Below are 11,286 nucleotides of genomic sequence, written 5' to 3' on the forward strand. Positions count from 1 at the left end.
TGATTCCTTGAAAAGCGAGTTTTGCTTCAAGGTTTAAGGTGCGTGCTACAACCGAAAAATTTGAAAATAGTCGATTTCTTTGGAGAATTAAATGATATTTAAAACAAAACAGATTGTTTGTATTTGAACTGTTAGCAAACACCTAAACATCTGCATGAGTAGGACCAGAAACCAGGTGCAAGTTTTGCTGCGGATTCATATGGGCGTTGGAAGCGAAGGGGACCCAATATGCAGATATAGAAAAAAATGTGTTTCCATTCGTTTCCGTTGTATTTAATCAGTTTGGTCACGAAGATAATTATTTTTCTATAGGGGTAGAGAAGCCGTAAAAGATTTGAACGCTTTCGCCACTTTGATTCATTGACCTTTCAAATGATTTAAATGCACATAATTGGAGTGCATCGAGTGTTTTTGGTAAGAAAATGAATGTTGCAAATATGCCACCCCGAATCTGTAAAACGCTGCTGAACGAAATTGAACTGGAAATTTGTGCCATATTTGTGATATCGAAAAACGATAAATATGTGGTCGATAGCATTGCTTTTCGATGAAAGGTCTGAAATAGTTGTGTTCAAGTGAGCATTGATCGTTTTTGGTGTGAGATAATTAAGACATCCTGCTCACTGCTAGTAAGGTAAATACGGTGCAAAAGAATATTTAGGAAAAAGTTGTTCTCACCAGAGCAGCGAGCCGCAGATTTCCTTTGTTTGGCCGACGTGCATACTTCGAAGGCTCTGCGATCATGCCGTAATGGTCGTAACTCAAACAGGGTGGTAAAAAGGGTCCGATAAAAGGAGGAATAGTATATTGTAGTGACGCAAAAGCCCTGTGGCGCAGCACGAGGGTTCATGAAGGACGCGCGCAGAAAACCACCTGGCGTCGTTCGTTCCCCCATTCAATCCAGTATCGACCGACTGCCAAGTTACAATTTCACCACGGATTCATACTAATCGAAACCGAAGACCAATAACTAAATATCGGGTACGAGTGCGGGGGTTCCCAATCGAAGGGAGCATGCGATTTCGCATACAGGCAGCGGAACCAAAAAGCCGCTAAAGGACACTTTGAGTCTTTAAGGAGGATGCGATGGTTTCGTTCGAGGATTGGTCGGCGCCGTCGTAAATACGGAGAATATAATATACCGGGATATTGCTGTTTTTGCAGTGTCAGTTGGTGTTCGACCCATTCGGAAGGAAATTCGAGAGCAAGTTCATTTCCGCGCGGGGACGTTGTTATGAACGTCCGAAGTTTTCCGGATGGTAAGCGGTGTCGACATCACTAAAAGCGCCGGGCGACCCATCAAATTAATTATGATGGAAAATATTGGAAAGATAATCGAACAGCAGTCACTATCTGAGCAAACGGTCGATTCCTCAAATGGCACAGCGCATACGCACGCAGTCATAACAGGAGGAGGCATGGAAACGCGGGTTGTGACGACGATGAGGGTGCTGTCACGCGCCGTGGTCGAGCGTCGTGTTGTTAAACAGGAAGAAGCCGATGGCCCTCTCTCCGTTATCGTGCAACCCCAAGAGGAATCGAGGGAGTCCGAACTCCTCAGTCCAAAATTGTCACCCAGTTCGGTCATGATAGATTCGAATGAGTACCGAAACTTGAACCCGGAACCGACTTACCAAACCCTTACCACAGTGAACGGCAGGATGTCTCCCGCCGGCTACAGTCCCAGTTCCTCCTATGCCACTCTTACCCCTTTGCAACCCTTGCCGCCCATCTCCACCGTATCCGATAAGTTTGCTTATGGCCATGCCAGTAATGTTACAGGCTCCTTCACCGTTATGCAAAATAACACCATTCAGGGCATTGTGGGACTCAATGCAAGTACACCTTATACCATGAACAACATGGAAATGACACCTCCACACAACTATTCTTCGCCAAGCATGGGGATGCAACAACAATCTAGTCCAATTAGTCCCCAAAGTGCGTATAGCCAGAATGGACTACCTTCACCTCAAAAAAGTATGTCCCCGCAGGGTTACGATTCTCCGTATGGTGCCAGACAAGGTGAACTTGTGAGTCGAACTTTGAACAGTCCTCAACTCAGCCCTCCCGGCTCGGGTTCCTTAAATTCGCCGGAAGGTACTTTAGTGACAAGTTTTAGTGGACAAACGACTTTAAATGGTCTTGGATTACAAAACCATCCTCCTACGTTAGTGCAAATTTCGGCTCCGCAACGCGACTGTTCTCCCTCACCTCCAGTGGTTACATTGCAACAAACACCTCCAGGTAATCAGCATCAGCAGCCTATTCAAATAAAAAATGGCAGTCCTGGATCCTTGAATGTTCCCACAATAGCCAGCGATGTCGAGGAAATCAACACAAAAGAACTGGCCCAGCGAATCAGTGCCGAGCTGAAACGATACAGCATTCCTCAGGCCATTTTTGCCCAAAGAGTTTTATGCAGATCACAGGGTACTCTTTCTGACCTCCTACGGAACCCCAAGCCCTGGTCAAAATTAAAATCTGGCAGGGAGACGTTTCGCAGAATGTGGAAGTGGCTTCAAGAACCGGAGTTTCAGCGAATGTCCGCACTCAGATTAGCTGGTAGGTAATGTACAATGTTTATCAACATTTACTGGCAACAACTCAATTGCACATATTCATCACCTAACTTAATCCGTATTTACTACACTCACACATGCTTCATTTATTTCAACAGTCTCATAGTCCATCAGCGCAATTATGCGTAATTTTCGCCAGCTTTTCCGCTTCATTTCATCAAACTCCCGCCTAACTAGTTTTCTTTATCAAATTATCTGCAGAACTTTCTAGTCTAAATTGGCACATATTCGACGTTCATAAACTTGCCCTGCATAGTTTTTTTGCTTCTTCCACTAATTATTTGATTCTATAAAATTAGAGAATTGTTTTTATAGTTTTTAGAAAATGAAATTCAGAAAACATTTTCAACTGCTTGAGAAATTTATCCGATATAGATTATTTAGCAAAAATGTATTTTCGCCCACCAATTTTTGGTTCAGCCACCTGACTGCCACTTGCCCCAGTGCACCTTGACCTTTCGCCCTTATAAAGTTCTTTATAACATTGAAAAATACATAAAGATCCTCAACATGAGCGCTTAATAAAACGGGTGCCTGGAATTGATCAATTAAAAAAAAAACTTGGTGCTTCAATGTGACTAAAAAGCCACTATGGGTATATAATATCGTAAAATATTTAACCGAGGATATTTTTGGTAATCATCAGAATCACCCTTTACGTGACAAAGATTACAATAGATAATGTCTAGTTTAATCATTGAACAAATTAATGTAGCACGTGCGGGTGATAAAGGTACGCAGGTGGGAGTCCGTGACCCCAACGTCACACATGGTCTGATGAGTACTATGGGCAGTACCCTAAATTTAAAAAAAATATATGGATTCCGAACAGCTGCTCCTTGAAATCGGCAGGGGTCAAACCTGAAACTGCCAAATAAACCGTGATATGTACGCTTTCATTCCCTTTTATTTAAAGTTTAGGAAGTGTTGAGCAAACATTCTTTTAGGTCCCGTTTTAAAAAATGGGACCGATAAAACGCTTAAATAGATAAATGCGGGAGAAAAAAACTACGACCTGAATAACAGGAACACTATACAGTCAACTCTATGCGACAAAATATGTTCCCCTTCCCACTCAAAACAACCACAATTTATTCTTTATAGCACGAGCTTTCAAAAGCTGTCCATTTCGTGTGAAGGTGAATCATCCCACAGCTATCGATTTTTCCGTACCTCTGTATTCAGCTACGAACGCAATGTTGCCAAGAGGTATATAAGAAAAGCGCCCCATTTATGATTTACCCGATTTTCCCGGAAGAAACAACCCCATTTCCTCAAATCCTCAATCAAAAATGTTTGTAAAATGCCATTTTGTTCACTTTTCGGTTGCTATGGCGCATAAGACATACGATAGCAGCTAAATACAATGTACATTGTGAGCTTGTTTCGTCCCCTCGCAATAATATATTTGGGTTACAACGCTAAGAACGAGTTCCAACCCCCTTTATTGTATATAAACCGGCAAGTTTCGCTATTAGTCAATTTAAAACGAAATGTTTCTCAAGGTTATTCTATTTCATTATTTGCTTAGCTTCTTATCTCTACCACCATTTAATTAATACCAATGGTTCAGAAACCAAATTTCTAATGACTAGAATCTTTCCTTTGTTATGTTTAGTACGGTTTCGTTTAAGGTAGCAACTATCACATCAGCTTAGAGCGACATTAAAGCTCTAAATAAAATATTATGTGTAACGTTACTTCCACCACTTGAAGAGTTATACACTGGAAAATTCTTTGTTCCAGTCGAACTTTTGAGCGCTATTCATGTGGAATTAAAATCAAATATGGAAGTTAACGAACAAAGGCATATAGACTTACAAAAAAGCTGCGAAACCAAGCTAATGGCTTTATTCATTATTTTTTTTCAGACTTTAGCCAAAATCAAGAATTTTTATATAGCCATGAATATATTTTATATACTCGTATAAATATATTTAATTTTTTTTATGTTGTTGACTACTCTCTTGTTTCATTGCAGACTGCCAGACGCGCAATGTAAACGTGAGGGCAGTCAACAGCAAACGAAGGAAATCATCACCAACTTCATGCTTGTGAGTTCTATTTGTCACTTGATGTTAAAGATATTTGCATGTTTGTCATAAAATGCATATTATTTAAATTATTTTTATTTGTTACATGCGAAAGAACATAAATCGGAATATCTGTTTCATATTATTTGGCATATAGAGCTTACATGCATGACAACAGCTTTATTTTCTATTGCAGTGTTGTTATGCACAATTCCCGATGGTTATTTAAATGTATTTGTGTGTCTGGCATAATGATAATGTTGAAAAAATGCTACACATGGAATGATATGTACGAACGTGTACATCGAAAGCCCATATGATTGTATACTCTATTTTTATTGAAAATGATGGCTGCGAATCCTTTCTGTATTAATTTATGTAAAAAGGCCACTTATTCTGTTTAGTTTATATGCAATTTTTTGTTTCAGCTGCGCAGATACCCCAACGAGGCAGTAAGTAATTATTCACTTTTCTAGTTCCAGAGTTTGCAATTGTTCTTTCAATCGAATTAACTGCATCGAGAGTTTTGAAAATTATCAATGAATTGCAAATAAAATCGGCAAAGCGACTGACTAATTTGAATAATAAAAAATCACGTAGAGGTTTTCTGTGGCGTTATGAAGTTGCTTTGGGTTCGAACCAGTTTCCAGATTTCGGAAAACGTGCATATTTTCATTTTGTCTTTCACTTCTGATGAAACAGGTTGCAAACGGAAAGAGGATACTACGGGGAATACAGAGCAGATGCCTACCCCCAAGAAACCTCGATTGGTTTTTACAGACCTCCAGAGGCGTACTCTTCAGGCTATTTTTAAGGTAAGTCCACTGGTATATCAAGTTATGAATTTAGAGTTAAAACTTTGGCTGAATTATGGAATAGATGTATCTGGAATAATATTGGGAACATCTAGCTAGAGAAAATTGCATAATTTCATGGCAATTTCCAGGAAACTAGGGCTGGATGTATTTAATATTTTATTTGGCACATCTAGAGCACAGCCATATTCATAATTTAGTTATTTTATACCGGTTGCTTAGTCATTTTGTTGCCACATCCCCATTTAACACTGGGAAAGTCTCATAAATTATTCAGACTTTCCCACAAAGACCTCAAGCGAAATTATGATTTACAATTGATATTTCAGCTTTTGTTTGTTTGTGAGTCGTTCTTGCAGAAATGAATTAGAAACCCAACATTTAATGAAATAATAACATTCAAGTAACTGATAGGGCATGCCGAAAAACAAATGCATATCCTTCAACTTGTTTACACAATCAGTTCTGAGGACTGAGCAGACATACATTTACCTACTTAGCGTTTATTGCTTGGTTGACATACAGCGCCAACTCTCGGGCAACTCTGAATAAAGAATATTGATTTTCTTCATTCAATTTTCATTTTGTAGCCTTATTACTTTCAGCAAATAACCAAAGTGCGCCTTTGAATAATATTTTTTTTGTTGCCAAAAATCGCATTGCTGCTGTAAGCCGTTCATGAGGTGACATTGGTCTGTTCAACAATATTTGGGGTAACCAAAGCGAAAATTCTTAGAACTTTTCCTTTGTCATCAGAAAATAGCTCTATCAGACTCCTGATAGAGCTATTTTCCTCCTCCATCGAAATTATTTGAGCCAATTAATATGGAAGTGCTGTTTCCGCTTTAGTAACCAGTTTTTACCCCAATGGGGTTCTGTTGTAAAAATTTGCGGTTCGCAAAAAAACCTGCTTGAACATTGTCCACGTATTACGCTTTCATGTTGAAACGTGCAGGTCGCACGAACGAACAGAACTTGCACTGTACTTTTTGTACTGTTTGGGGATCAAATCCGTGGAAAAATTCGGTGCTGATTCTTCTCAATTGTATTTCAGGAAACAAAGAGGCCGTCAAAGGAAATGCAGGTGACGATTGCACGACAGTTGGGTCTGGAACCAACCACAGTTGGAAATTTCTTCATGAACGCTCGGAGGCGATCAATGGATAAATGGAAAGACGAAGATCCAAAGTCAGCAGCTGCAATGATGCATCAAATGTCCCCAGGAATGGACACTGATGACTTAGATCATGATGGGGACATGGACAATGATATGGACGATCAAGAGGATGTCTTGTGACATGCATTCAGAGATCGTCATTTACTACTGCTGTGACACTGAATATTTTGTGAAGCGCCATATTGTAGAGTTAGCTGTGTAGGTTCACCAAATAATAATTGTGTATTTGACTTATTCAATGGTTTAAATCAAATTTTTCACATCAAATTTCATATAATTTTGCGCATTTGCCCCCCAGTATTATGACAATCTTTTGTAACTTTTCTTATTGCGAAAATCATAACTTCTAATGTCTAATTTAGAGTTTTCCAAACTGTGTACCGCGGAACTTCGTGAACACGCGCGTTGTTCGTTGAACGTGAACTAGTGTTCCTTGTGACCTTCTTTTAGATGTTAAAATAACGTGGAAGAACGTTATACTCATAAAAAATGTTGAACGTCTTTTTTTGGAGTTGAGTTGAGTAGAAATCAACTTTATTTTAACACATAAAAAATCGTCAGTTTGCAAAGTGTTCCATTATCGAACAAGTTTGGGAAACACTCGTCTAATTCAATTCGCTTCTAGTCGCACTAATCGACTAGAACCTCCTTATTAAAAATCAATCAAAGTCACATGTGCGTTTGAACCTAGTCAGAACAAGTTTACAGAAAAAACAATTTGGTTTTTCGAAAAAATGAACACCGTTCACTTGTGATTTGTAGTGAAATCATGTTTAGTTTACAACATTTTCAACAACAGTCCATTTTATACAGTCCGGAATAATTTCTGCCATATTTTCTAAGTCAATATTTTTATACGTGTATATTACTTTTACTTGTTTAACAAGTTCCTTTGAATTATTTATTTATTTATTTATTGTACAGATATGATTTGTTTTATTTGATGAAGTCGGAATCACCTCAGTACGAAATTTCGGCTTTAATATTAGGGGCCTTGTGATATAACGACTTTTACTATTTAGTTTTTTTTAACTTATTATTTTTGTGATATTTATTTCGAAAATTTTTAATTTTTTCCTTATTTTGATGCAAAAACTACTTTGTGGATCAAATGATATCATTATACGTGATAAACTGAATTTTTGGCGAGTCAAATTAGAATTTTTTTGTTTGGTTGTAATTTCTGCATTATTTATAGAATTATTTTGATTGAATTACTTAGTTTAGCATAGGATTTTTACATTCCAAGCTTATTTAAAATTTAGCTGTTTTTGATACAAACACATCTGTTAGATTATGAATTAGCTGTAAATAATTATTTTTTGTTGATTTTGTCGGACCTTGGTGTAAAGTGTAATAACTTATAATTTTTAGATAGGTAGTGATTAAACTTGATCTGAATAGTACCACTTCAATAAATTCTGACTCGATTCGTTTATGATTAATTTTTGATTTTAATTTCGATCTGTGATGAAACTTTAGACATAACAGCGGATCAGTCAAAAATGCTACATAAAACTGTATACTTTGGTTGTATATCAATTGTAATTGTATATCAATATCGCTATATTTTGGTAACAAAACTAAAAACTATATTTTAGCACAAATGAAATCCTCTGTAGGGAATACAGATGCAGATGAATAATAATGTACAAATTAACTTATGCGTTATGTATCGGCGACAGATAGAGCGAATCTTTGCCATAACAAACAGCAAATTTCTCAATAAGCATTTGTAAATGCAATTGTACAAGAATTGTAAGTAAATAGGAAATCAAGATGCAACCCAGACACAACCAAGCGATTCACTTTTAATTTGCTTATTCGGCCAGTTACTTTTGCAAACTGTGACCTCTGAATTCAATTCGCCTTTAAGTCACTTCAATTCTTAAATTAAATTTAGATTAGCAGTGATCTTATTATTGTGTTAAATACGTGACAGTGATAGGACATTATATAGAACTGTTAAAAATCTTTGTACATAATCGACAACAAAAATATTTATATAATAACTAGTATTGTTGGGAACACTTTTTGCTATGAAATGTTGTAATTTATTCTTACTTCTAGGAAATTATCTGCCTTTCAGTTTTTACAATGGATAGAATTACTAAATCTACTGCTACTGGATTATTTGGTTAAACGTGGTGATTGGCTAATGCTTGTACAACGTCAAACGGAGGCTCATCCTACCTAAGGTTGCTCTGTTTCAGTTAGAGCGCATTTTCAAATCCGAATTCCTATATATTTTATTACGAGAAGCAATCATTCCTTTATTGAATCATCAAGCTTAATTTTTACAAGTTCCATATATTTAAGCAATCTTACATAGCGATGTTCAGCTGGTATTACCTTGTACAGCCATTTCACAAACACCTTGCTTACTTTTGTACTTCTCATTTGAATGTTGTGGCAAAAGAAAGCTAAAATCACGACCTTAATGTATTCATTTTACACATGTGTAGATCTGGTCATGGACTAATTTTACTGCAAAGAGCCATAATCAATCCACGTAAAATAATCCTGTGGATTTTACGTAAGTACCATCCAACCATCCTACTTGTTTTAGAATGTTTTCTTAAAAGTTTTGGTTCGGGTTTAATTAGATCGGATTCATAGAATTCGCTTCATTATCAACGTGGAAGCTTGTGGTCTTTTCTAGTACATATTTACCGAAGCAAATTTCTGTTTTTTTCAATTATTGATACTTTGATGAGTTATTAGTCTATTTTAACTCAAATGTTTTCTATAAAGACATATTGATTCTGTACTTGTAGAATTTGTATAAATCGACAAGGAAATAGGAAATTTGTTTCGAATACACAATGATTCTAGTCTTGTTTCGACAATTTTAGTGAAGAACTTTATAATACTCGTTAGCAGTTTATTGACAATGGTTTCACTAGCGGCTACGGTAAAGATCATTTATTGTAAATCCAGCACAGTGTCATAACATCTTTTTTATCTTTAATAATAGACACTACCATGGCTTGTAAATAAGACAGTCGTTGACGGTTTTGATAATAAATTTTGAATTGTGTCTAAGAATGCTTTATACGATTTTTGCACCTGCACTTTTTTACTTGATTAAATCAAAGTTACTTCACTTGAAAAAACGCCGGTTTGAAGGTAACGTTCAAGTCATTGTTTCATCAACGGTTTACCGAACAATATGTAATTTTAATTTTAGTGCAATAGAAATCGTGTAAAAATGGCAATACCATATCCATTTCCCAGTGTAGAGTGGCATCACAAATCTACACACATTAATTATGTAGAAGTATAGGTTGATTAAAGAACTAATTGAGAATAGTTTTGCGTTTCAATTTGCCTTGGTAACTTTTTGTAAAAGGAAGGTTCGCAGGTTCAAATAGGAATATGCCAGTGATTTACCCTCGAGTTTCATGGAGTTATTGAAACTTTAGTCTTGTACTGTAACCAGTACTTTTCAAACTTGGGATTTTGTATTAATTTAGAAAAGCTGGTTAAATTAGAAATATATGTGAGATATTTGATTGGCTAAATGGGTAGGTTTTGGAGCACGTCATTGGTAAGCCCTCACAGAACCAATTAAAAAACGGCTCAAAACGGGGTTTATAGGGGCTAAAAACCTGTACATTTTCCACGTATTGATGACTGATTAATCACTCAACAAACTATTTCGAAATTTAGTTTTCCTGCTCGGATGTTCCATAAAATTAATCTCAAGAGGCAAAATCGATTAGGCTCGGCGTATTCGCCTACAAGCAGGATAGGAGGTTCAGAATCAGAATGGTGCATGAATTCTCACTCGGCTTTAAGCATTTTTCCTTCGGCATTAACAAGCGCTGATGGTTTCAGCCGTTTTATGATTCAGAAATCCCGCTTTATATGAGAATTGCTTCAACCGGCAAAATAATCACTGTGCTGCAAGTGAAACCCGTACAACTTCAACCTATATTGGTATTAAAAATGTCCAAATTTAGGTTTTTCATCATTCAGGGGACCCATGGGAAATTAAAATCATCTTTGGGGTCCCTGAACATCCTGAGGGGGTTCGCGCACTTTTACCCTTTTGAAACTAGTCATACTCAGGGCACAAATGCAGATTAATACAAAGTAATACCGGAGCGACAGTGAATTATCCACAAATTTGGAGCTGAAACTGATGGTTAAACCAGGATCTGACCGAGATCGCAATTTAATTTCCATCACCTATGGAATATTGTACAAAAGCTTTCAATCGCTTTTCCGGCTTCTGATCTGGTAGATCGTAGATTCAGTGCCGTTGTGAGCGTCGTCACAAAAAAAGAAACCGACCAGAAATTAGTACTCGTGGGGATTTGCGGTTGCTACTCACAAACATTGAGCCGGACATAAATACATAAATACACTCCTAACATCGCATCAGGTTCATCCAGGTCATTAATTTATTTTGTATTTTAAAGCAAAAGTTACAATTTCAATAAATACTTCTTCAACAAAATTATGTTTTATTTTCATGTCACCATTTACCTACCATACAAGGCACCAAAGTTAAACTTTGAATTTTTCTATGTTGCATTTTTGTAGTTTAAAGCATATTTCGAATTATTTTGGCTATCAGACTATGAAGGCTTTCACGGCCGGTTAAATCACATTTAGGAATGTTTTCCGGGCTTTGAAGCCGTGGTCTATGGGAATTTCTTCCTGACGTTTCG

The 11,286-nt window shown here is 37.0% G+C and overlaps 1 protein-coding gene across 3 annotated transcripts; it reads left to right on the forward strand.

The window, feature by feature from the left end:
• Nucleotides 1-484: 484 nt before the first annotated feature.
• On the forward strand, nt 485-9,919 carry LOC125502593 (hepatocyte nuclear factor 6-like). 3 transcript variants are annotated; one of them, XM_048661221.1, is made up of 5 exons: nt 485-2,247; nt 2,317-2,565; nt 5,044-5,067; nt 5,318-5,430; nt 6,485-9,919. In XM_048661221.1, exons 1-5 carry the CDS (start codon nt 1,257-1,259, stop codon nt 6,725-6,727), a joined length of 1,620 nt encoding a protein of 539 aa, XP_048517178.1. In that variant the 5' UTR covers nt 485-1,256; the 3' UTR covers nt 6,728-9,919. The 3 variants fall into 3 exon arrangements, with proteins under 3 accessions (XP_048517178.1, XP_048517179.1, XP_048517177.1); XM_048661222.1 differs by adding an exon at nt 4,564-4,636 and having other exon boundaries at nt 485-2,565; nt 6,485-6,841; XM_048661220.1 differs by having other exon boundaries at nt 485-2,565.
• The last annotated feature ends 1,367 nt before the right edge of the window (nt 9,920-11,286 follow it).

Source organism: Dendroctonus ponderosae, unplaced genomic scaffold, assembly GCF_020466585.1.
Source record: "Dendroctonus ponderosae isolate FM_Combo_2020 unplaced genomic scaffold, Dpon_F_20191213v2 Dpon_F_20191213_1, whole genome shotgun sequence".
Classification (NCBI taxonomy): domain Eukaryota; kingdom Metazoa; phylum Arthropoda; class Insecta; order Coleoptera; family Curculionidae; genus Dendroctonus; species Dendroctonus ponderosae.